The 27,814-nt window shown below is 38.5% G+C and overlaps 1 protein-coding gene across 4 annotated transcripts in view; it reads left to right on the top strand.

The window, feature by feature from the left end:
• KIAA1549L (KIAA1549 like) overlaps positions 1 to 27,814 on the top strand; it is a 139,643-nt gene that overhangs the window by 92,417 nt on the left and 19,412 nt on the right. For 3 of the 4 annotated variants that reach the window (XM_042785342.1, XM_042785340.1, XM_042785339.1), the window contains exons 14-17: positions 8,307 to 8,485; positions 10,115 to 10,332; positions 15,977 to 16,106; positions 21,443 to 21,790. In XM_042785342.1, coding sequence (XP_042641276.1) covers positions 8,307 to 8,485; positions 10,115 to 10,332; positions 15,977 to 16,106; positions 21,443 to 21,790 — 875 coding nt within the window. The remainder of the gene's footprint in view (positions 1 to 8,306; positions 8,486 to 10,114; positions 10,333 to 15,976; positions 16,107 to 21,442; positions 21,791 to 27,814) is intronic. The other variant, XM_042785341.1, reaches the window with a different exon arrangement.

Genomic DNA, 27,814 nt, shown 5'->3' with positions numbered 1-27,814 from the left:
CAGAGATATGAAGAGGAATAAATACCTTATTCCTTGGTAAAAGAGATGGGGACATTTTAGCTGTAGGCATAATTTTAAGATATGTTTAGGAGAGTTTCCTGATACAACCTTCTCAGAACAGCTTCTGAGAAGGAAGACAGGGTCATGGGAGATGAAATGGCCTCCCTCTTACCAGATTGACAAATCTGGCACCACATTTATTCTTATATGCATGTGCAGATGTGTTTTTGACTTTTGTGTGCCTACTGAAGTTGAAATTAATAAAACAAAAATCAAGGTACCCGTTACGTTTCATCACAGAGCTTATGCTTTGTTTCCCAGTGCTATGATTACAAACACTGTTGTCAAGTCTGATATTTTTTTCTTTTTGCAGGCTTTTATCTTCATCCAGTGTGATTAGCATCAATAGAATGTGTTGGCTGGTTTTCCTTCCAGTTTAAGAAAGAAGCTGCTTTTCTCCTAGTTGTTTGTCTGAAGCTGTTCCAGCTCTCTAGCCTGGTTGTAGGCTGACGCCTCTAATGCGCATGTCAGCAAAAGCAGCAGCATATTTTCTTCTCTGAAAAGCAGCGTCTTAAAACTGGAATGAATCCCTTGATGGTCACATGTTTGATTTGGGGACTCCAAGTTAGAATGGCTCATTAGTTGCCATAGTTACAGACCAATTTTAGATTCTATTTCTTGCTGACATTTCGTTACACAGGAAAATGACAGCACTGGATGTTACCTAAGTACATAAACTCTATAAGGCTGGTATCAAAATTGACTCCAAATGGAGATGTCAGGGCTGAGAGTGAACAGTATGAAACCAGCATAGACTGACAGGCTTGGCTTAAGGACCTGATGTTTTGGAGGATTAGGAGATCTCTTCAGCTGAGCCTTATTTCTACAGAAAACACAAATAAAATATCTATCTGTATTACAATAATGATAAATTGGTAAGATAATTGCATTTTTTTTCCTTTTGTTTTTCTTAGGAAATACTTATTAGTATTTTAATAGGAAATTTCCTGTCTAAAAGTTGATGAGTTGTGCTTTCATTTACTTTGGTCACTTAAAAAAGAAATAGAATGAAAACTTTTTTTTTTTTTTTTAAAGTGCCTGATTGCATATGTTAGAGGACTGTGAGATGAATGAATCAGCCAACAGACGTTTTGGCATTTTCTGAGATGGGTTTGTAAGAGAACAACGGGATATTAGCATTTTCACCTAGTTATTGTTTTATCAGGCCAAACGTCGTTCAGGGAGAAACAAATGGCTGAACCCACATGTACTTAAGGAACTGTAGCAGCCTACATTTTCTTTCACCAGTTCCTCACAAAATGAAGCCAAGGAAAGTTATATAGGTAGTTTTTCCAACCTTCAAGTGCTTGATCTTGCAACCTTGCCATTAGCATCTTCAGGAGGGTGTAATTGCTTGTTTGTTTTGAGAAAAAAGAAAAGCTTTAGTTTGCTGGCAGTTCTTGATAAAGCATACGACTCCATAATTTTGGGCTCAGAACTTGTATAGTTGAGCCCAATTTTGTACTTGAATCTCATCGTCATGAAAGGACACACAATCACAGATGGAGATGCACAAGCAGCATTCCCAAGAGTCAAACTTCCTTACTTTCCTCCTCCTAGGAATCGCCCTTGGAACACCTCTCATCTTCCAAGCATTTGGACATTGTCTTTAAAAATAGATATAATTTTTCAGAAGTCATTCAGTCAAGGGCCTCACTCCTTTTTGACATATGAGTCTCTGAGACTATCATTTTCTCTGTCCAGGCAGAAGCTGTCATATACATTTTTAAATCTTTTTTCCTTCTGTTCTTTGTAGGGATATCTGAAAATCAGGTATCTGCAGGAACAAAGTACCAGGGAGGAAAACTTGGCTGTATTATTGGCTTAGTTAAAATCAATGGGATTTTGGGATGTAACTCAGCCAATCTATGATACACTGCCTCCTTTATTCTACAGAAGTGTGGGCCATGAGTTTTCGCACTGTCTGATGTGGCATCACAGCATCACAGCCAGTTTTTCTGAATTTCTGAGCAGGTGTCTGTAGTGACTCAAATTAAAATGGAATATGGCAACAGCAATTGAATCCAGCAGCAGTGATGTATCAGTCTGCTTTGACACAGAATTAGCTGGAGGATCTAGTGTATCCCAGCAAAAATACAGCAAAACAAAGATCCATCTGCCTCTTCTATGCTGGGTGGGGTGAAATACAAGTTAGAGGGGAAAGGGCTTCATCTTGCCAAATTTTGGTCCTTTAAAATTGTCTTCCTAATCTACCCTAACTAAGTAGGCTCTCCACTGACTCCAGAGGGTCACAGCTATTTGGGACAGATCTCTCTGCTCCAGCGGTACTTGCCTTTCTCTTTCCACCAAGGAAGGATTCCAGGCAAGTGCATTGGAGCATATGTGCAGATTTGAAGTAAGATGATTCCCTTTCATGATGCCGGTGTCTCTGAAAGTCTGAGAAATCAGAGTGCTAGGAATAATTTATGGTGCAGAGTCTCATCTGTTCTTTTTATCATTCGTTCCCTCATCCTGAAGGAATTTCTCCTTTTGCCCCACGGCATTAGTAAGGATCTTGACATAACTCTTCACCCCCTCACAGTAAACACCTAGGCTTTTCTGAAGGAATTTCCTGACATTTGGAAATGTGTTATAATATGTGTTATAATATGGTTATAGGGCCATTCCATTTCTTCCATCATCTTTTTTTTTGGTGTTTGTTTAAATTTAGGGATTGCTGTGACCCTGCTAGCATCCTGCTGGTGACAGTGACCCCTTTATTTCTTCAGATGTAGTCAGTACCACTTCTTGCTGCTTTATCAATTAGGTTTGGTTTGCAAGAGGCAGCCAAGTGTTGTAACCTATTTTGTGAACTTCTGAGCCGCGTTTCTGAGCCTCTTCACACTCCTACAAAAGCAACCAGTGCCAGTGCTCCACCACTTCTTCCCCCAGAGAGTGGGAGAAAACCCGCACCTCCAAGCTGTCTGTACCATGTGAGTGGGGCCATCCAGGTGCTGCATTGATAGACATGGCAGAACTTGCATAGAGTAAGTGGAAAATACTCTCTGTTTGGCCTCTTTTAGGTGGTCAGCATGGCTAACCCAGCTTGCCCTTTTTTTTTTTTTTTTTTTTTTTTTTTTTAGCCAGTCCTTTTCATTGCTTTTCTCATGGCAAGAAAATAACTTATCCTATGTTGCTAAGGTGCCTGCTGCAACAGACCTCTAAAGGAACCGGGATATGCAGGTGTTTGTGCAAATAAGTATTAATTCATGTCTATCTTCCCCTCTGGATAAGCTTTTCTATACCACTTAATTGAGTCTGACAGCAGTTCTCATCCAAGCAACAGTGCGAAGAGTGTGTTCATGCCATCAGATCCAGTGGCAGTCTGGATGGTTGTGATCTTTCACTAAGATGTCAGCATTGAAGAAGACAAATGCACGGGTTTATTCTGCAAACAGAAAATTATTTCTGAAAAGCATTCTAAAGCTTATAGAGCACTACTTACTTAAGGAAGTGGCTCCTGCTGTAAGTTCTCATGCTTCTCCTATCTTCTTTGTATAATCATAATCCTTATCAGTTAAATAGACTTTTTTTTTAATTATTAAACGTGTCTAGAATGGTGGTACAGAAGTGCCAGCCAAGAAAAGGTTCTCATAGATTCTGTACAAACATTATTAAATATATGGTCTCTTTGTGAAAGACTTTAAAAAATAGATGAGGCACTTATTGTTGGAAGAGAAGATGTAATCACAGGGAAAAATATCTTTGCTTCTGCTTATAAGGACAAAAATGTTCACAGAAAGTGAATGAAACAAGCAGCTAATAGAAGAGTAAATATCTCATGCATACAGTTTCATAAAAAACCTGCAAATGTCGGTTTAGAGATCTGAAATGACCTGCTCAGGTAACTCTTATTTCAGGATCCTAGGCAAAGCCAGGACTGTAACACTTAAGACATGTGGCCTGGCGTTTAGCAGACGATGCATATGAGAAAATAATATCCAGGAGAAATCACGAGCTGCTTCCATTAGTTTGTAAACTGTCTTCTTCTCTGAAAATATAATATTTGTGCCATTTGTGAAGGGCTTAGAATTGTACACTCTCACAGTTGGGTGTATTTTGGCAAGGGGGTGTGTGCGTATACAAGTACGTTTTCTGTTGCACTGTTGCATCTGAATAGGTTCAGATACTGATGTTAGGAAATTTGTATTTTACTTTTAGTCTTATAAACTCCTTCAGAGGCATACATTTTTTATTGCTAAGAGCTTGTGTTTATACCTTTCAGCTGATAAATGGAGTGATTTAGATGATGTAGAAAATTTCTAGTATTTTCTATATATAGAGATTTTTATCTCAAATGAAAGTTATTTCCCTGTTATTAATTTGCATTCAGGAGTCAGGATTTCCCTTTGAAATACTGCTAGGCAGGCTCTTTCCTGAGGAGTCTTTTAAATCTGGCATAGTTTGCTCTTTGTCAAACTATAGGTATACACTATAGGTAGAGCTACAGTGTTTGCATCCCCTTCATACAAAATAAATCTTTGAAAATTTTTAATGCTTCATTGAATGACCTAAGAAAAGGCAGAGCCAGTCTGCCTGCTTGTGAGTGTTTCCCATGTTTTGACTCTATGCGTTTTTCTCCATCAACGTCATTCTTTTTCTGAAGACTTCCAAAATCAGTCAAATGGTTGCTTCAGAGCTGGACAGCATGTATCTTTGCTTCAAGTATTTTGCTGTAAAGTTACCTGATCCGTAGGTAATTTAAATTTCCTTACCTTTATTGTTTTACAAGTATTTCATTCCTTTTTTTCTCCCTTCCAGTATATTTTGATCTGGGAGATGGGAGGAAAGACAAGGTGAAGGGAAGGAGAGAGAAGAAATCTTGTGTGGTCTTCAGTTTGAAACCTTAGTCTGATGAAAGTATAGCTTTTATTTTTTGACTACAGATGAGTAAGTAGATAAAACCAGAATGTTGCACCTGTGTAACTGTTTCTTCACCGCTTGGAGCTGGGGTTCCACAGCCCCCTTCCGCGGGCCGGTGACACGAGTGGGTAGCACCACCTGCTGGCACCGCCGGCGGGAAACAGCGCGGAGTGGCACCGGCACTGCAGGCTGGCATCCCGGGGCGGCTTCAGCCCAGCAAATCTTGGATGCCGATAGCTGCACTCAGGTGCAGATAAAGCTTCAGCCGTGGTTCCACTCTTCGAAAACCCCGTGCCACACTGATCTTCTCTGCAATTGACACTCAACCTGAATAAACAATTGCTTTGGATATAACTTAGTGTACTTCAGTCACAGGAAGATTCAGAGGAGTAATTCAACCTCAGTGGATCATGTGGCATGAGGTATCTAGCACAAGATGTTTCAGAGGTGGGAAATTACTGTTCAGTAGGTGATTAAGTTGTTTTTTTGCCCTTTTCTGCCACTGAACTTCCAAGTCTTGCTATGTGTGCACACAGACAGTGCAAGCAAGAGTAGAACAAGGAATCCATAATAATGTTGGTATGCATCTGTTCAAACACAGAAATCAAAAGCATCACTTTAAATCTGTTGCTAATTATAATAAGCAAGTGTGCTTCTTGTGAGTGACTATAAAGTCTGTCTGGGCAGTTTTCTGAAGTTTCCTGTGCCTGTCAGTCGCTCACCCAGCTGATGCGCTCTGGTGGGCAGACTGGCCAGGGCAGGGTTACACAGCAGAAACAAACACTCCAGGACTCCCGCTTTTTTTCTGAGCGCCCTTCGGTCTGTTTTTTAAAGTTTAAGGGTTGCTGTGGTTCAATCATGTTGTAAATGCCTACTGTAAATTTTCTCAGATAGAGATGGATAGGAGCAAATATTAAAATTCCCACAGTACTTGCTTATGTTTCACTGCCAGTACAAACTATAGCAGCATGCCAGTAACTGCAGATCACAGACTCTATCACTCATAGACGAAAAATCCCTACTTTTATATTATAAATGCCAACTAATGAACAACTGCTAAGCTAAGGTAGAATAGGCTTCCAATTTCTAGTCCCATTTGGCTATTATTTCCGTGCCAATACCACTGCAGTAGATGCAGGAGATGTGTTCACCGATTAGAAGGCTGATACTGAGGGCATTCTTTGGTGTTAGCGTACTGCATCAGAAGTAGCTGTCGTCTTTGATTCATGATTCTCTTTACCCTTAATTTTTCTTTTCTTTAATGAGTCTTGGAACCAGAGGAATTCAGTTTAATTAAGCAAAACTCTTGGTTTGTGATGCTGAAATGAGGTCTGAGGAGACAACCCGTGCATCTGTAGCTAGTCATGTTCTCTGTGGGTGCCTGGAGATCACTGCTGAGGTCTCAGCAAGCGCAGACCTTCTGAAACACTGGAGTGGAAATGCAGCTGCACTTCTTGGTGCTTTCTGCTTGAAGCAGGGTACACAGAGGATGTTTGGAAAGAATCATGTTTTGTAAGTTGATGCTTAGCCAGTTTTTTTGGGCGTGCCTGGCTCAGGCAAATGCTGAGACAGGCAGCCAAGGAGAAGGGATTCCATAACTTCTTGGTATTTGGGTTGCTGATGAGATACTATCCAGGCTCACCTCAGCTCTCATCTTCATGAGGGACCATCTTTGTCAGTGAAAAATACAATTCAGACAATCTTTTTCTCTCTTGGAGATAGTTGTGTCACAACATAGTGTCTTGTTAGGGCAGCATGGAAGTTTCAGTGGTGAATTACAGACAAGACCCATCTTCCAGAACTGCATCTGGTGACTTACATGAGAAAAAAACTGATTCAAAATGCCCCCAGGGAAGAGCGTCCATACTTCACTTTTATACTCATTGTAACGTAAATGCATTCCTGTTCAAGTGCGGTCTGTGTCAGGCAAGTATCTCTTAATTAAACTGATTTTGCTGGTGTGGTGTGCTGGCGGCATGGCCGTTAGTGGGAGTCCAGCAGTGATTTCAGTGAGCGAGGCTTGTGATCCGCTCGCTCCAGTGAGCATACAGAGTGTTTCAACAACCCCAGGAGGCATGAGGGGATTTCAGACCACTAAAGACTCTATCGTATTTGGACAGTTTCGTGGAGCCAGAGGGACAATATTTCATGACAGATTGATTTAACCCATATATTTCTCAAAAGCTCAAGTAGTGTCAACTCCAGTCCACACTGTGTACAGTAAGAAAGATAATGAGCTTACTCAGTGGGTTCATATTTTATGTTACCACTCAAATATTTTCTTACCAAAATCATTGGCTGTCTAAACTGCTGAGTTTATACAAGTCCATTGCAATTTGTGCTGTGATTAAATATTAAACCAGAGTGTATTTTCAGAGGAAATAAATTTAGAGCAGGCCACTTCGTTCTTTAGAAGAGGATCTCTGCTCCTGTTGGTTAGGAGATGGAGTAAACATTCCTCCCTCTAATAACATAATTATTCAAAAAATGTTCGCAAGGATCTCTTTGTAGAATCTGTGCTTATGCTTCAGAGTCATTCTTTTATTCCAAAATGAGGATAAAAGGTTTAAGATTCAACAGCTGATGAGGTGATGCAGGTTTGCAAACAAAATTTTGAGGAGAAAGGGCCCAATTGTATGTGAAAGAGTTACTCATTTATAAAGAAACCTAAAACTAAAGATGCTTTGCCATGCCATTTAATTTTAAAGATTTTCAGAAGCCTTCTGTCTTTTAAGAAATTTTAATGTTTTAACTTTACAGTCACCTGAGGTACTGCTTTGCAAAGCAAAAAAAAAACCCCCAAAACATAAGCTTGGGCATCATCAGTTTCTTAAGCATGCTTTAACACACAACAGTAATGCTTCAATTTTAACAGATGGCATTTTTAGCATTAATAACTTTCACTAAAATCAGTATGTTTATTTTTCAAATTTTGACAATGCCCATGCTGTTGCAGTGTAAGACACCGAAAAAGATGCACTCTTGGGTTAGATCAGGTGTAACTACTGATGCCTTGGCATGTGGAGACGTATGTGTGTGCACATGTAATGTCTTTTCTATGTGAAGCCTGGGAAGAGATGTATTTTGACTTTCATTGTCATTTTCATACAATTTTCTGTGTCATTCTTTTTCTCCTTATTTTTTGCCTTATTAGTGCAGATTAGAAATGAATCTTCTTTGGGGGAGTACCAGATAATCCTTTGAATACATAATGTTATCTGTAATCTAATGGGATCTTTTTTCCAGTGTAAATGTCTCCTGGGTCTGCTCCTTGAGTGTACTGAGCACATCATTAATCTAAACCATGTGCTCACTGAGTTTCACCTTGAACATGCAGCAAAAATATCTATGTCTTTATGCTGAATAAGTTTGATGTGCTTTAGTGCCCATAAGTGATGAAGAGGAAGGAGGAATTCTCTTTGATAACATCGCCAAATCTGCCATTGACCCCTTCGACACCTCTTCTGGATCAGTACAGCTGATAGCTATCAAACCTGTGGCACTACCTGCTGTCCATGCTGCATCAGATAGGAGCCAGGAATCTGCCATCATTAATGGAGAGGTAAAAACCGTCTAATAATGTCTCCAGCTGTTTCCTTGGCTATGTCCACAGGTGGAACAATCTTAAGCCTGTTAGAGTTGAGGAATGGTAGGAGCTTTTCACCCTGATGCTATATAAAGTTACATTAGCATTGTGGGCTCAGAGGTCTGAGAATTTAAGATCTGCTCTTTCACGATGTACTTATGAATGCATGCGACCTTGGAAGAGGCAATTTTCTATATTCCTACCACCTTCCCAATATCATTTTCTCCTATCATATTTGTTTTAACAAAATGAGTAGTGAAGGCAGAGAGCAGAAGATTTTTGTCTACATGAATTCTGTGGTTGAGCATGGGAATGTGTATAGATCATCTGGATGCCAAGCTGATCTTTCTATACTGAGCAATACATCTCATTCAGAGCAAGAAGGGATGCAACAGTACCGTGGCTTTGCTCAGTCTGTACTCCAGCTTGTGCACAGTTGGAGTGCAGTGGTTTCATTGGAAAAAAGTGGGATGATACAAGCCTTTGATCCAGGTGCTGGCCAAACCCCATGCTTTGGATCCAACACTTGTATGATTATTTATGGGTTTTATGTAGATTTAGCCAAGAGTGGTCCACTTACAAAGGACTGAGGCTTTTACATAGTTGTTAAACATGATGGGGACAAGCCAGAGAGGTGTCTTGTTTGCAGACTTGCACTGCAACAGTCATTTAAAGATCAGCCAGAATCTCCCTGCTGCCATTTAAAAGCAACAGGGCGGGCTGCTGCGAGAGACACAATAAAAGGCAGTGTCATGAGGCTTCCCATGGGGGCCTGGATTGGAGCAATCTGTCGTACTCTGTTTTGTACTTGTATTTTAAGCCCTGACATGCCATGTAGTTTCCAAACTCAGAGAAAGGCTTATTTAGATTTCAGCATCTATTTTCTGTAAGTCAATAGGATGGCACTCCAGGTGGTGTGTGCTCTCTTGTACATATATTTCTTGAAATTTGTGAGAAGGCTGTAGAATTTGACTCTGGAAGCACAAAGCCCAAAAAATTGCTCCTTTCCATGTAACTGACAATTTGAAGCAGGAGGGAGATTTTCTCAATCCATGGGACCTGACCTGTACGAGGTCAGACCAAACACCTGTTTATTTAAGGATCCTGTGTCTGACAGGGGCCCATAACAGATTTGTAAGGAAGCATATAAATAAAGGGAGCATATGATGATATTTCACTGGAATTCCTCCCCAGACATCAGTGATGACTTACTTAAGGTTTTGTGTAGTCAGAGGCGATGTCTCTGTACTTACGGGACCCTGGAAGAGTTTTCATCGGTGAGTTCTCCCCATGTTACCCAAAAGCGAGCACGTTGTTGGGTCATGACAATTGGCTAACATCATCAGTGTTTTTCTTCAGTGGGTGTATCTGAGTCACTGTTGTAATGGTACATAGTTTTTAGGCTAAAATTATTTAACCATCTGCCAAGCCATAAAAATGCAGCGACTCTGTTCACTTGCAGTTCCTTGCTGCTTACAGATGGCATGGTGTGGTACAAAATGCGCTCTGTAAAATGACACATGTAGTGCATCAACCACACTCTGACTATATCGTTTGGAAGTAGCCAGCCCAGAACCATCCTTTAAATGTCTTTTTGCCTTTTAGGTGAACAAAGCTTTGAAGCAGAAGTCCGATATAGAACACTACCGCAACAAACTGCGCTTGAAAGCCAAGAGGAAGGGGTACTATGATTTTCCTCATGTTGATAACAAGGGGGGGCTGACAGAGAGGAAAAGGATGTATGAAAAAAACCAGAAAGAACTTGACCACATTTTGGATCCAGATGCAGATATCTCATCTCCATTTGCAGAGCCTAAGAACAGGTGAGACTTTTTATTTGCAGTCCTTCATCTGGGAGGAAAGTTGGTGTCCAGGGGTTGTAGGGAATCAAAGGGGCTGTTCTTAATAAGCCAACTGTTTGTTGCATGATCAGCTGACTCCTCATACTTAATGAAAATAATTCATATGACCCATGATTTTTTATCAAAGTATGTCATCTGGTAAAACTGCAATGTGGTTAAAAAGCAAGAAATGGAAAGAAAAAAAATAAGCAAAGAGACTGTTGCAAGTTCTTGTGAGTCATTTCCCAAGTAAGGTAAATAGAAAAAGTGGTAGTAATATCTTTGGTAATACTGAGAGTGCACTTAAGCCAGGAAGTTAGCATCTGAATTAATTCTTTTCCACAGGTCAGTGGTGTTATAATTTTGTTATTATTTTTACCTGAATATGACTATTGCAGCAGGCATAAGGTAACACAACCAGTCCATTGTCCGTGTATCTCAGTATGTCCTGCAGGGATTGTATCTGTAAGGCTGTGTGTGTACCTGTTATTGATGATCTTCCTGTGCCTTTAACAGAGAAATTAATAATTTGCTCATCTGTGACGTGAAGCGGGCATATTGTATAACAGTACTAATGTTTGATTAACACTTCACTGTCTCTTGGGGATGGCACACCAGTAGTATTCATCTCCCCATTTTAGAAACGAGGGGGGAGCGTACATGCTGATTCTGCCTGAGTCTACTGTGGGTGGGTGGACCTGCTCTGTTGCTGGTGCTCTCTGAAATGCAAGTTGACTCACTGAAAAGAGATCACAGCAGTCCTAGCCCAGGAATGGCACAGTATGCAGAGTTCTCTTCCTTAGGGCTGGTGGAGGTGTGACGGATTGTAAGACAGTGTGTTTGCCATTGCACCTTGCACCATGATGGCTCTGGTTTTTACTGCAGTCAGGGACCATCAGCAGTTGATCCATGAGAGAAAAAGGGATACTGAAGTACATTTCCTCTGGAAATGACCCTCATGCCTGGAAGTGCAATATTGCATCCCATCTCCTGGAAAGTTCAGACCAAAGCTTTCCTATGAACATAAATCATGACTGCAATCAAAGTATTGGACACAGTGCAACTTCAGCAGTTACCCTTGGGGGCACAGAGATGAAAAAGACTGTAATGGGAAACATAAAAGCAGTTTTGTCTCAGAATATGGGCAAAAGCTGTGATCAGATGAACTTCTACAGGTCTAGAGTTAAATGACTAAAGGATACTGCCCCTGATAGGCCATTTCCCAGGGTTGTGCTGGTCAATGAAGAAAAAAGATGCTGACTTAACTGTATGTTATGTCCTTGCTGGAGGGTGTAGGGCATCATTTCCTTGTGCAGTTTTCCAGTGAGGGAGGAATAAAATGCTCCAAGTGCACTGGAAAGGTAAGATACTGAACCCTCAGTACACAGGAGTCCTGCTCTGTCTGCAGTCTGTCCAGAAGATATAGATGGAACAGCAGAAACATTGTTATGACTGTTCTGTACATGTAGTGAAGGACTGAGGCATTACTTCAGATGTTTATTATGTGTCACATGCCATGTAGGAAATGTTTAAAACATTACACATGAAGCTTTAATGCTAGCCATCTGCTTTTTGTTAAATATACTGATGTTTGTTTGTTCATGTGCCAATGTGCTGAAAGGTCCCAGAATACATTTTTTCTGTGTGTTTTCTACCATGTTGTGTAAACCTGTCATAGTCTATTTAAGATAGTGATCACTGGCATGATATAAACTGCTTGAAGGCAGGTATACTGCTGTAGAGGAATAATTTCATTGTGTAGCTGAACCATAAAAGGCTGACTGCTGGATTTACTTGTTATATAGTCTATATCCCTACATAAGAAGAGAGAAGAATCATTTCTGATGCACTGTCTGTAAAGACACAAAGCACTTAATGAACTTCACAGATGTTGCAGATGTTTGCAAACAAACCAATTCCAAAGTCTATGCTAAAATTTCCATACTAAGACCTGGAACTGAACTTGATATGCTTCAACACACGACAGCATTACTGTCTTCATTTTTCTAACTAAAAATAAGATGGCTAAAATGGCATACTGCTGGAGGAAGACCTTGAATAATACTATAAGGTAATGTGAGTTTTGGTTATTGATAAATGAATCAATACAATTGTATTTCTGTAATGAAACAAAATATATTTTAAAGCAATGTAGTTTAGCATAAAATTGAAAAGATTTGATTTCTAACTTCATCTGTGTTGCATCAGTGTTTATACCATTATAGTTACAGCAATTAAAAACTGAAAAATTGCATTTTTTTGAAAATAATATCACTTAAGAGTCAGTCAGACACTTCAAAGTTTCTAGGGAAAGGGTTTATTCCACTCTTTTCTGGTTTGTATATATTCCTCTAACTTAAATCACATTAATAAAGCATTTCCAAAATACATCAGAAAGTAAAGATGCAGTTGATTACTCAAGATCACCTTTAAATTTTGGATTTGTTTTAAATTATATCTAAAAGTTATTTACAAAACATTGGTACTAAATAATTTTATTTGCTCACGGCCAGTTTTGTGCTCTCAGTACCTGAGTCTTCTGTACAACAAAATTCATGTTTTAAACTGTTCCATTTGTGTTCCCAGGAGGCACTTGCTAACCCATTTGAATACCAGTTGTTACTGTTCATACCTCCTTTCTCATTAGTAAAACTTTCTTAAATGAGCTAATTGGCAATCTCAAGGCAATTTTTAAGAGCCTACTGATGATATGCACTATCCTGGGATTTTCTTGAATAGTTTGTAATCAGGTCAAGAATCTGCATGTATTAGAGAGCTGTATATTTGAATCACTTAGAAAATATATCATAACTGCATCAACTAGATATTTATGGACCTATTGTAAAACATATATGAAATTTTAGAGACCTTTAATGTAGGAACATAAAGATTGTCAGATCTGATTAGACTTAGCATAAACTAGTTCTCCATGTTCTCTGGTAATACCAACAGTATAGTCTTGGAAGAAACAAGATATCACATTTTAATTTATTCAGTATTATTTTTATAGCGGAAATTTATTTCAAAACCTCTGCTTGTCTTCTGCTTTGGCAGCGCATTTGGGATTTTCAAACATGAACATGGAGATTTGTGATTAAAAGTCACATAGAAGTTTTTGAAAGTTGGCTTAAAATTAAGTATGTGCATGAGTACTTAGTTTAATCAGAAGTGTGAAATTGATAGTTTTTTTGTTCTACCGTTTATCCCGTCTGATCATGTAAATGTCTGTCTTTCTGGATTCTGCAAACCAGTTTCTGTCACTCTAATCTGTCAAGCTAAAGAGTTCTGTTAACCAAATCTGTAATATCTGAAGAATTATTTCTTCTTACCAGTGAATTAATTTGGACTGTGTTGTCTTTTAATTTCATTGATGGTTTCTGAGACATTAAACGATGAAGCCTTTGTAATTGGTGAATGGAACAGGCTTCCATTCACCAATTAATGTGGTTTCCTCTTATGTTACTTACAGAAATGGTCCTAGGCTTATCAGTATCTCAGATATTGTAGTAGTTCTCATTGTAATCACTTCAGGTAGTCCCAAACATTTCAAACTCTGGAGACCTTATTTTTACTCCACTTATTAAATCAAATAGAGCTCTCAGCCACAGGCTCACTTAACTTTAATGTAAGCATTTCTTGGCCTTCAATCAAATATTAGCAGACGATTGCATTTTGTCTCAAGTTAACTGGCAAGCATAGGAGAATGTCAGAAAAGTCACCAAAGTCTTCTCCCTTCAATAGCCCCCTTCCAAATTTCATATTTCAACTCTTCTGATTCCCACAGATTTATCAATCGTGGCTGAAAGGCTGTTGTGCTCTGACTGATGTTTATTGCCTTTGAAACCCTCCCTTTCTCAAAATCATCCCACAGCTGTGTTGAACCCTGTACCACAGCAGCAATCTTTTGCTAAGATTTGATTGAAGGGAAAAAAAAATGCTTGTCATTTTTGAACTTTTCTGATGTAAAAAGGTACTTGTATGAATGTGATACACTAAGGGTGTTTTTACCTCCTCACGAATAACTGAGAAAAATAATGTTGTGGACACACAATATTACTGCAACATTGCTACCTGAGTATTACTAGCTACCAAGAACAATTTTGGGAAAACAAGGAATACGTGTGTGTTTCCAGTTAATCATCTGTGAGGGTTAGTTGAGAACTGCTGGCTTCAAGCGCCAGAGGAGGGGAAAATATATCTCAGCACGTATGGATAGCTGTCCATCTGACCTAAGTGCAGATGCTGAAGAAGCAGGTCACTTCAAAACCTGTGTAGTTACACTTTTGCTATATCTCTTACTATTGTCTGCTGAGCACAGTGACAAGGGCTGGTCCAGTGGGCCCCAGCTCATGTCAGGGATCCATCTGATAGTACGATGCAGGTATTCAGCTGTAAATCTTACCTTGCAAACACACACTGAAAGTGTGAATTCGGACATGATAGTGCAGCTTCTTCCCTCTGAACATCCTCAGGCCCCCTGTGCAGGATGAGCAACATGCAGACATGTTAGATGACCTAATCTACTTTTAATATTTTGAACAGAGTAATGACACAAAGCAGAAAAATAGCATTTCTAGGCAAAGATAACTTTATATTAGGCTCTAACAACAGTATAATTAGTGTGTTAATAAATAAATCTGGCATGCCATTATTTGATCTGTTATTGATCTACAACAGGAGGAGCACTTCTCTGGAATATGCAAGAAAATGGCCAAATACACTATGAGAACATTTCCTAAACTTTTCTGATTTAGATGTAGCCTACTTAAAAGATGCAGCTTGATAAGCATGAATTTCCTGTATCATGATTTGGCAACTGCTCCTGAATAGTTTATGTACAGTTATGTTCTGTATTTTACAAGGGAATGCTGCATTTGGTTTTATATAACCAATAAAAAGGGAAGAAATTATTGCATTGGAAAGATTACAGGATACTTTGGGTATTGAGTTACATGCTGTCTTTCTATTACATTTGCCTCCCCTTGCTTCTTAGCACAAGAAAGCTCAGTGCCTGGGGTTGCCTTTGCCCGAGTGCTGCTCCGATCTGTGCTGGAAGTGGTTTAATCCCAGGGAGTAAAGCTCTCTGATAAAGTTGTGGCCAGTTACCAAACTGGCTATTTAAAACCAGCATCTTGCAAGCAGTTCCCTCCCACTCCTGCTTCTCTTCCTGTTCACTTTGCTGGGTGTTTGTTTCAGAGAAGCGTTATTCTGCTTCTCTCTAGTTGCTCAGGATCAGCAACCAAAATCTCTGCTCCCCATCCGAGTGTGGGGGAAGTCCTATTATTTTTTGGTAATAGCACTTATTTATTTTTTTATGAATTTTAATCATAACAGCTGATGTTAAAAGTGTTCTGATACCTTCTTGGGACATATTTCTTCTGATAAGCTCCTACATATTATGTCCATGTCTTTTATGTAGCTTTATTTTCTTTAACTGTAAATAAATTTAATGATCTTGTAATAGCGTTACCGATTTCTAGCACTTCCATATACATAGAAAGAATATCCTGTAATGAAGTGGCATTTTTATGAACCTCATCATTTTAGAATAAAGGTAAGTATTGAAAACTGCTGCCTGTAATTTTTTTGTTTTCATTTTACTGTTTTCTTGTTTCATGTTTTCTAGGCAACCAATGAAGAGCTCGTTATACAGAAGCAGGCAGTCTTTGAACAGTCCTAGCCCAGGAGAAACTGAGATGGATCTTCTTGTGACTCGAGAAAGACCTAGACGTGGAATCCGTAATAGTGGATATGATGTAAGTTTATCACATACATGGAGTGAAATTTTCTCAGCAAAGTCTTAACTTAGTCCTAAAACCAGGAAACTATTGATAAGCTACAAGTCAGAGTGCCATTGGATATTTAACATTACAGTACTTCATGTGCACTTAACATCCTGAAAAAAGCTCAGGCTACTCAGAGCACAGACTCTTTCATATACTTTATAGCTGTACAACATTTTACAGTCTGCAATGCAAACAAAACATTTGACTTGAAACTCATTATTTGCCAAAGTATTGAATTTTGAATTTAGATAGTCCTTCTAAGTATGTGGCCATTTACTTGATACTGAGCTTTTTTTCATTGCAATTAAAAATCCCATTTATTCTGATGCTGCTCTCTTGATTCAGAAGAATGAACAGCCAACTTCTGGGAATTTCACTGAAGTTCAGATGGCAGTGTTTTGTGGAAATCCCCTAGGAATAGATATTGTCCTCTAACTACATCAGAACTGGGAGAGTTTTGCATAGGTAAATGTCAAAACCAGCCAGAGGAGATGCTGGTTTGTGGTCAAAGGAACGCACACAGCCAACACAAGACAACTTATCTGCCTTGTGCAGTCTGAACATACACTGGGTTCAAGTTGACACTGTGTGCATCAGAATGAGGATAAAAATAGCCCCCACTCTGGGGTCATGTAGAATTTTTCAATCCTTTGTCACACGTACAAAATGCTATAGCTCAGCCATCCCTGAAGATCAGTCCCTAGGAAAGGTCTAAACCATTCTGGAAAAAAAGGAAGTGGTGGTTTTTTATCCTCTAATCTCTGTAGGTGTCAAGCATTTTGTGTGGGGCTTAATTGTCAACTCTCTCAGCTACCAGGGATGTGTTTTCAACAATGTAAAAGAATGTACCAAGGTCAGGGGATGTGTTCAGGGAAGTTTAAATTGTTTGCAGAATTCTTCAGGGCATGCTGTAGGTGTCAGATTTCTGAAATGATTTCCTGCATTTGGACGCTTTGCATCAGGTTGCATGAGTCATGTTGTGCCATGTAAGTGGGATGACTGGTTCTCTGCTTTCTGAGACATTAGAATACCTCGATGTAGCCTGGAAAAAGAAAGGCATAACCTGTTGAAATAGGTTTAGATTTTGCAAAAAGATTCCTTGCCCTGACCCCTAAAACGTTTCCTTTATTTTTGGAGCTTTCTTAGATAAAAACATTGTCAAGCCAGCCTTCCCTCAGTATCCTGGAAAAGCTACTTTTGCATAGGTGATATTTTCCTGAAAGGAATGTTGAAAACATTCTGGAAGCAGGCATGGCCTCCTGCTTTTAGTTCAAAATTAATATACAGTAAGTAATTAGTAGAAGATTTTAAGAATATATTTTATTATATTGTGTATACTATATATAAAATACATTTTAAAGAAAATGTTAAAAACTCTGAAGCTACACCAATGAGCTTATGCAGATTCTAAAATGTCCTGAAAGCAATTATATTCTCTGAGATCTGTGTACATCACACACAACTTTGCTTTTACCTTTCTTTTAACATGGCAATTGGGCAAGCTGTCCATGGCAGTCTTTTTTAGTGGTAAATTTGTAAATTTACTGATAAAATTCCTTTTGCCCAATGCGCTACAGATTCACTGCAGTGCACCTCTTCTATCTCTGAATGTGTTTCCTGTCTGAAAGCAAAAAATGCCAGGGGAAAATGGGACAGGATATTGTAATTTAGTTCCCAAGCCTCAGCTTGCAGCGTGGGCTGGTTTCCCTCACTCCTGTTTGAGGCTCCTCAGAGCTGCACTGAGAGTCTGACAGGCTTGGTCTCCCAGGATACCCACAGGCGGGTACTTGTATCTATATTTATGCATGGAATTCATATGGATCTCACCAGTGGTGCGACTAAACACCTCTGTAAATCTGACCTCTGAAAATGGGTAAAAAAGGGCTCTGAAAAAGGGCTGGTTTGTGTGCTAAATCTTGTGTCCTTTCTCTTTTTATTTAGTAACATCTAGTTACCATTTTTTGACACCCACTTTGTTTTTCTAAAGATTCCAGCCTTCTCAGACTCCTGCTAACCAATTCCTCCCAGTATGTTATTTAGCTGCAAGTTCTGCCGAAGAATAGTGAAATTTTTTTTTAAGCAGTTTCAAATAATTAAATTAATGAATAAAATAGCTCGTATAAAAGTCATGAGATTTTTTTACAGCTTAACAAATTGCTTTTTTTCTTTTGAGCTGTTACCAGTATGCCCAGATTATGTGTTGAGGTTTATCTTCCCAACATTTATTTAAGAAAAGAGTCTAAGATTCCCCCAGATTCCTTAAGAAAACTTAAGAACTGCTAGACACATATGCATCAACCAAATCGTGACAGTTTATGATCTGCATGATTTTGCTTTGTCATTTAAATAGGAGAGTGAAGTAAGGGCTCAGAAGTCTGTCATTCCACACTACTGATTTTTTATTTATGTATTTCTGGTTCCCCTTACATAAAAAATTTCTAATATTTCAATTATGGTTTTCTAAAAATATTTAATTCCCTATAATGATTTTTTGGTGATATTTCTCTGAATCATGGTTCTGTGTCTAAGGTTTAAAATCTGGTCAGGATATGAGGTCAATAGTTATAACCTGTCCATATAGAATGTGTAGCTTTTTGCATTATTTTGGAGTGTACATTTGATGTTCTGAGTATATTGTTTGCCTTTATAGCATCTTATATAAATGGATTATTATTGAACAGTATGTATCTTTCCATTTTAAATAATCTCAACAGTGTTTACTATCACCATCTTTGCCTATGAAGTAGATTAAGGAGACTTTATTAACATGTTTATTAATTCCAACATGTTCACAGACAATTGTGAGTAGAGCAAATGCTGTAATGAAAGAGTCTAGAACCTCTATACCGCTAATGAGCTTTATACTAGGGCAGAAAATATTTAGGCTGTTTTGGGATAAAAGGAAGAAAATGACTTTATTATATATAGCGAAGAGATCAGGATACAAAAGAATTCACTGGTGTAATTTTATTGATACGGTTAAATTAATGCAGCTTCTCAAAAAGCTTATGGATTACTGTTCACATGAAGAATTTTACTGATACAATTGCAGCAGCAGAGTTATTCCATAAGTGTATGAAGTCTGTCTCTCAGTACAGGATTCTTTTTTCCTTCTTCATGTAATTCCAGTTCCTTGTACTATACAGTAACTGTGTATAAACACTATCTGGATTTTTATAATGGTCATGTTAACATGTAATGGCATCTATTTATGATACTTACGTATTTGAATTAATAGGAAAGCAAATGATATACATCAGAAAGTGATAAAAAAGTAATGGTCACCAGTCTCTTCCAAAATCTTCATGTCAACTTTTATATTGATAAATCAAAGCTGATTTAATGTTGACTGCTAATATGCATCCTTTATTCATATGATATATTTTAGACATTCTGCAGAGGTCTAATGGCTTCACCAAGGGGTTGTAGTAGAGAACCTGATTTGTTTCAGCATTGGTTGCTAATAGGTCTCTTGTGGGATTCCATTCACTGACACTTTTACAGGCATGAGGAAATAGAAGAACCATGGTTATTAATCATCCAGTTGGGGCAGTATGATTTCAGAGGCTCTTTGGTTGCACTTATACAAACTACCATTCTATTTTATAGTTAAGCTTCTAAAATTTTACCTGATTTTTATTTACTGCAACAAAATAAATAAAAATGAAATAAAAATGCAGGAAGAAAATTAAGGGAAACTATCTAGTTGAAGATTTCCTAGAGTTTTTCAGTTTAAGATAACTGTGTGAAGTTACATTGTTCCTCCCCAATCTTTTGTGTATATCACGTAGGAAGCTTGAAGTTGACTTTGGGGTTTTGAATTTGAATAATATATTGTATAAATATAACCACATAAATTACAGTTAAATTCTAGTATGAAAATGATTAATTATTGTCTAAATTTTTCTTTTTTATTGCTGTATTTTAATTAACTACAAATGTAACTATACTTATAACAGCCAAGAGAGAAAACAAATTAAGATCTTTTACTGAAATATATCGTCAGTTTTTAAGCTAATCGTGTAACTCATTTCTGAATGTCTGACAATAGAAGAAAGTCAGTTTGATATTTTCCTCTGCAAATGAAGAAATATGTATTCCGATTGTCCTATAGTACACATGACCACACACAGCTTGCAAAAGGTTGGGGGCAAAGTTGCTTATCTAGTCAGGTATAGAAAAGCACTATTACATGGGAAAAAAGTCTGCCATGCTAGGAGCTACAGAGCACTTGAATTATCAGAACAGTGCTGGAATTTTTAGTAAGAACATCCTGTTGTGTTCTTTTATTTGTGGCTATTTTAAATGCTAAGACAGTTCTAACCACATGCTATATATAGAAGGAGGTACATATCCTGGTCTTTGTTTCAGTTATCTTAGCACCTTAAATGCATTTTACTGCTATTTCAAGAATTATAAGGAATTGGTTGCTTTTTTTGGTTGCCTGTTTAAAATGTAGTTTTTATAACTATATGCTGTAAAACTAGTCTTACAGAATATAGATGAAGTTAGGTATTTCACTGTCAAATTCTTACAACATGATGATTTTTTTCTGTCTTGGAGTTATAGGCAAAAAAAAATCAGGGGGGTGATTTCTGTTTGTACTTATCTGTACAGAAGGAATTACCCTAGGAATAACCCTTCAAGTTAAGCTGCCCAAGTACTATCTGCTCATTAGAGTACATGCATTCACTGTTTCCACAGTAGTTTTGGTTAAATTTCTGTGTAACTGCTCTTCGGTGGCTAGGTAAGGTGACCAAGCTGGGTCAAGATATTTTCTGCAAGGGACAGGACCCAGTTTGTAGCATCGTTAGTGATCTTCATTGGGTTAGAAGTTCAGGAAAACTCCTAAACTTTAATTCTTCTAAAATCTTAATGTATGAGAATGGACAAAAGAATTTCAGTCTCTGTAGCTGTAACAAGAGGTCCCTTGTAAGGAGTCCTTTGCAGTGATGGTGCTATTTAGGGAGCCATACTCCTCCTGACACAGTTGTATTCCTATTGATACTAACAACTAAGAAAAGAATTCAGATGTTAGTTCTAGTTGTTTTTAAGTGAATCATTGGCAATTTAATCTGCTACAGAGTATCCCTCCTAGTTTTTGCAGCAAACAATGTAGGATATAAAAGGCTATTATACTTGCCTGCATCATATCACTCCTTTCCAATATTTGTTTTGTGTCTATATTGTCACAATTCCTGTCTTTGTATATGTTACATCTGTGCTTGAGTATATTTGTGCTGCTTCACACAAAACACTGTCTTGTAAAGCTTTTTACGTATACATGCTTTTATTCCATCCAACAGACTGAGCCTGAAATTATAGAAGAAACAAATGTTGACCGTGTCAACGAGCCTCGGAGTTACACCAGGTCCCGTCAGGCCAAAGGCCACTCGGAGACCTCAACTTTAAGTTCTCAGCCCTCCATTGATGAGGTTCGACAGCAGATGCATATGCTCTTGGAAGAGGCTTTCAGCCTGGCCTCTGCGGGCCACGGAGGACAGAGCAGGCAGGAGGCGTACAGCTCAGCACCGCACTTGCCCTACTCGGAGGTTGTAACCAGTGCTCCTGGTACCATGACCCGACCTAGAGGGGGGGTACAGTGGGTACCCACATACAGGCCAGAAATGTATCAGTACAGTTTACCAAGACCAGTAAGTGAAACTTCTCTTTAGTATGATATCATAAAGATATTTCTACTATGAGACAGATTTTTTTTTAAAAAAGTAGTAGCCCCGTTTACATCCTTAAAACCAGATGTAAAGCCATGCTTACAGTAAATAAGTATGGGTAGTGGGATGTATGTATGTATGCTTACCCATACCCATCTCCTGCATGAATACTCAGTATTTTAGGAGCAAGGTTGTCTTGTCTAAATTGTGCTTGAAAGAATAGGCTGCAATAAGCTCCAGGCTGTTCAAGAGATAAAAACGTTTTTGCATGTCTCCTTCTATTACCAAATGTGTATTAGGAAGCGATCTGCTTTTGTGGAACTACTGGGTAGGCAGCTGGGTATGAACCTCTCAACACTTCTGCATGAGGTCCATCACTGAAGACCATCATTGCAGGAGAGTGAACCAACTGTAATAATCAGTGACCTGAAATATGGGCTGTTATTGACAGTCTTGCAGTTACAGCTATTGACTTGAGACTCTAGAGGTGGTTTAATTCCATGGGTTTCTTGGTTGGCCTTATGTAAGTCACTCTTTATCCTTAATTTTCTAGCTTCAAATCATGGCTAACGTCCTTACCTCACAGAAGTAATAAATGAATTAAAAACTTAAATCCACTGGTGGAAGTAGTTAATGGAATTTTGTAGGTATCTAGACAGCAATTGCAGTAGCACTGTGCACATCCCCAGCATGTTAAACTACCCCTGAATTCCCACATGCGGTATTGTGAAAGTCAACAACAAATTTTACTATTTATATGTCAGGTTCAAATCTAAACCAGAGATGTTTGCTTTCAGATGAGAAATATCCCATCTATCAATTTCAGTGTGAAACATTGTTCATTTTAAGGCTTTTTTTCTGGATGGAAACAAGTATTTTTTTGAAAGAATGCATTTCAAACTGAGTCCCTTACTCTAGCTAGTGTAAGATGATAATGCAGAAAAATGTCCTCAGTACAAAATAATTTTTACTGTGACTTCCTTCCATGATAATAAAAAAATACATTAAGGGATGCTGATTCTGAACTATTCTGAACATATTTGAAAGCCAATGGCAGTTCCCGCAAAGGTTCAGGCTGGTGCTATTTAAATCATGCCAAAGGTTATTTCTGGCACTTCAGAATTGGTCTGATGAACTTCATACAGCATGTAATCATATTTTATGGTTAAAATTCGATTACAAGCTTAAGAGACAGATAATAGGTAGTCAAATTACTTTAACACTTCAGAGAGTCTTTCTAAAATGAAATTAAAAATATTATATGGCAACAGGTTTTTACAAAAATGTAATAGCCATACTTTGGTGAATGCTTCACTGTTTTCTTTCTGAGACTTATTACTCTTCTGAATCATTTGTATGTTTAGGACCTTTAAGCATTTGCTTTTCTTTCTGGCATTTTGAAGATAGTGTTAAAAAATTCCCTGATGATAGTTGATTGCCACAGATTAGGATAGGCACAGGATGCTGGACTTTGAATAAGGGCTGATAATTCAGTTATCTGCATACCAGTTTCACAAATGAGCTATATTTTAATTGTTTTGTTCTCGAATGGGGATGGAGGATCGGAATTGAAAATATCCAGCCAAGATGTGTGTGGGAAGTGACCTGTGGGTAGGAAAAACGTGGAAGAATTACTTCTCTCAGCAACTCAGCAGCTGCTTGCCTGCCCAAGATACCTCTGCTCAGCAGCTCTGGGGGAGATTCTGCGATGGGGAGCACTTGGAAGTGGGTTGGCTGACACGTAGAGAAGGTGTCCGGGCTCAGTGAGCTGAGACATGAGTGAGCAGCCTCTGGCAGCTTTGGGGATGAGACGTACCTGAGCACTGCAGTGTTTGTTTTATGTGGGAGGATGTTACCTCTGCAAACCAAGATTTACTTACTTTTGCCCCTTCTTAAAACTCAGTTTTTAGTGGCAATTAAAAGTCAACATTAACAATGCTATTATAATTAGAAATCTGGGACCATTAGCATTTCGCTTGCTCAGATGAAACAAATTCAGACATTGGCTTTACAGTTGGGTCTTTAGATACAAGGCAAGTATAAAGGTCTTCAGTCCGTCACTCTCTTCTATGATCTGGCTCTTCACAGTCCAGTTACACTGGCTTAAACTTTTTACAAGATCCCACAAACTTTCCAGTAACTTGAATGCACCTTTAGGTTTTATGAAGCCTAATGCAAAGGCATTTCATAGGTGATACAAGTGTTGCATAAGATTTCTAGCACAGACAGGCTCTACCTTTATAAAGCACAAATGGTAAACAGGTTGAGGCAAACCAGCAAAAACCTGCATGCAAATCTCCATCTGAGTGTTTGCTTCTGTTCCTAAGTATTTGTGTCCTATGCTTTCAGGGGACCAGAACCACTCTTCAGGTCTACATTTCTTCAGGTCTTCTCCAAATTATGGATTTTTGATTTTTTTCAGTCAACTTCTTGGCTAGTCCCAACATCAAACAGTTGTGTATCTCTCCAGAGCATGCATGCATCTTCTTTTTTTTTTCTCTTCCTTTTTCCTTTCCCTTTTGAGGCCTTCTGTGGTTTTTTTTACATGCTAACATTAATACCTAAATTATCTGTAGCTCTTGTGAGCGAATGCCTGTTTGCCAAACTGCCCATGGGTGACCTGTGATAATAGGATTCCTTCATATGAGGCTTGTGACTTCTCCTGGCAGAGGAAAGCTAGTAAAATTCAAACTTTTAGTGTTGTTCTGCAGCCTCCAAAAATGAAATGAGCAACACATGGTTGGGTTCTTGTCATCCAGCTGGTATGCTATGACTGGAGGATGGAGTTACAGCATTGAGTGTATAACACAAGCCTGACCGCCAGCATTGTGCTGTGGAAGATCACATTTCTGCTTTGGAAATTCACAAGCTGAGTTGAGCAGAGAGCTATAGCCAGGGAAAAAAACCCTCTTTATTAAGAGGCTGGACCAGTTCCCATCTCTCCTCTTTCGTGCTCTGGAAAGCACAAAACAGAGCTCTGTAACAGAGCTCTGGATCCCAATGTGAGACCTAGCACTGTACAATGGGCACTGATGGATGGACTTGCAAGATGAGTGATGTAATGTATCCAAGTTCTCAGAGCTTCTCTTCATTCAGTGGAGGTGAAGTGAGAGTATTTTACCAAAGTCCAGCCACTTCCAGTAACAGTTACTAAACTAACTATAAAGCAGGACAGCTAGCAAAGCAAAACCAAATCTAGCTGAATTCAGTAAATTTGTATTATTCCAGGATTACAGCTTAATAATCAAATTAGTTAATTCATTCAATGAGTAAACAAAGGCACTGCCCTTTTAAGTGCTATGGTGAGATGTACGGAGATGGATATTTCTGTAAATAGAAGGCAACACTGAGTAATTTTACCCAAGACAAATCTGTAAGTTGGAGGTGGTGAAAATATTTTAATACTGCAACCAGGGAAATGTAAGCTAACTGCAGAGTTTCTCCTTTAGACTGTAGTTATTGTGTGCTGATTTAACTTTTATTTCCTGCATCGTGACAGGCAGTACCTTAGACTTTTGTGGGTTGTAGAAAACACTGGTGCAGGTGTCTGCTGGTGGCTGGGCTCTTCCAGAGCGTTGTGTTGTATATCTCCTGGGCCTAAAGGCTGAAGTTTCTCTGCTAAACTTCACTTTCTACTTTAAAAAATTCTTCACTGGTTTGCTTTTTAAATTGCCAGTGTTTTAGCCATAACAGACTCCTTCACTGGCATTTCTTCCTGACAGGGTGGCGTGGGCTCTGCAGTCTGGTACCTGCACAGCCTGTCCTGAATCTCAAATTTTATTACTTCCTCCAGTGATTGTTACAGTTACAGCCTTTGTATTATACAAATCTTAATTTTTCAACAAAATAGAGCTTGGGATCCATGCAGAATGTTTCTCTTTTTAAGCTGTTTTGTTGGTTTTGGTTTTATTTTTTTTTTGGTAAACAACAAGCAATGCAACTTTTTTTTAAAAAAGGATAAAGTAATTTTGAAGAATAAAATTAGGCATTTTTTTTCTCTGAAATCAGCTGTTGGTTTGGATTTTTTTTTCTGACTAGAGTTACAACAGTGTATGAATTTCAGACATTATTTCTACAATGATGCCAGTTAGCCTAGAACCTAAGCACTCATCTAAATCTATAACAGACACACCTCTATAGTTAAACTTTGGTTTAATTTAGTCTCTGAACATTTTCTTCCATTCAGGTGTTGCATGCAGGAAAACACTAATGCCCCAGCCCATTGAAGAAATTCTAGGAGTTTTACTGGTGTTCCCTCTCATAACCATTTTGGTGTCTGTGGAAGCTCAGCACAGGGAGGACTGACTGCCGTCCCCCAGGACGGACTGCTCCTTGGCATGGTGTAGCAGATCTTCTAACAGGATTTTTCACCTTAACAGGATTCCCTCTGCTGGCCATAAGCAAATATTGCCACTCACTCAGAATTGTTCATCTCTTACGTAAGCAGCAAAATAAATGCTTTGATTTTCTATATTATTTTTTTCCCAAAAATTTTCAGTGCAAGTTGCAACACAGCTGTGAACTGTTCTTTGTGATCCCCTAAAATGCCTCCTTTGATATCCATATTACAAAGCGCATCCACTAACACACAAGAGAAAACCCAAAGCTACCTCTGTGTCTTTGTCTAACCTGTTATACTCTAACAGCATCTGGAGTCACTGACCACTCTGAAACATTAGCTTGTGTGCTGTTCCTTTAAAACACAGGAAAAAAAAAAAAAAAAAAAAAATCCTTGGTACAAACGCATCCTGAGAGCAAGATGTGGGATGAAAGGCCTGGGGAGCCAGGAGGAAGGGTTCAGTTCAGCCTGAGAGAGCACTACCAGCTTTTCAGATGCAGAAGAGGCACTGAAGACCATTTCAAATCCAGTGCTATTAGGAGAAATCTAATTGAGGTTTTCTTTGATGTGAACAGCATCGGTTTTTTTCTATATAGTTCTTTCATTAAAACTAGTATTTCCAACCCCTGGCTAGGAAATGTACTATTGCTTTTTTAGATTTTTTTTTTCTACCTAAATATAGAAATACTTTAAATACCATTGTAGCATGGTGAAAGTAAATATTATGAAACTTTGTAGGTGGCATGAAAGGAAAAATAATTTTCATAGATATGCCTTTGAGGGACTTTACCCTGCTTTAAATGGGGTAGCAGTAAGAGGCAGGAGAAAGATACTTGGTCTGTATTGCTTTTCCCTTAGAGACACTGACATCAAAAGTCAGTATTTGATAAATTAACTTTCCTATGTGTCAACCCAGTTTTGCAGCTATTTGAGAAAGAAGGTATTGGAACACTGTCTAAATGTGCAATTTTTAAATATGATTACTGAAAGATAGTGGGTTTTGATATTTAGTGTGGGATTTATATTGCCAAATTCAAACCTAAATGTAGGTGTTAAGTCTGAGCTAATCATGTAAATCCTGTAGGCTCTTTCCACAGGCAGGAGATAGAGAATGACTCATCCCATGGTAGCATGTTTTTAGCTTTCTTTTTTGTTTGTGGTGGGAGCTTCTCTGGCTAAATCAAATGCCTATTTTAGAGGGTCAAGATCCCACCATTGGACTTTGGACTCTAGTTCTTGTCAAAATGCCTGTCTTGATACTGCCCAGCCTCCTTGTAATTTGTTACTTGTTATTGCTCTGATCTTATCTTGAATCCTGTGCATTGCTCTGAAGCATTGTCAATAAAAGCATAACTACGACCCCACACCCCACCAAACACAATGTGCTGATGAAGTGTCAACAAAGTGTTAGAGAGTTATCATTCCTCTGTTTTCAAGTATGTTTAGCAAAATTATGACCTCTAATCTACAGTAGTACAAAGAATTTAGAAGAGAAATTTTGTCCTACATGTAATTTCTTGGGTGCCATGAGTTTCATGCACACAATTATTCATCCTTCACATGTATTAGTGATGAAATCCAGAATGACTATGGGCAAGATGCTTAATTTTATGATTTAGTGGGTTGGGCCTCTGTTCCTCTGAATTACTCTGCTTTTTCACAACAGT

This window comes from Tyto alba, unplaced genomic scaffold (genome assembly GCF_018691265.1).
Source record: "Tyto alba isolate M040663 unplaced genomic scaffold, T.alba_DEE_v4.0 Super-Scaffold_8, whole genome shotgun sequence".
In the NCBI taxonomy this organism is placed as follows: Eukaryota; Metazoa; Chordata; class Aves; order Strigiformes; family Tytonidae; genus Tyto; species Tyto alba.
This window is presented reverse-complemented; position numbering and strand designations above follow the sequence as displayed.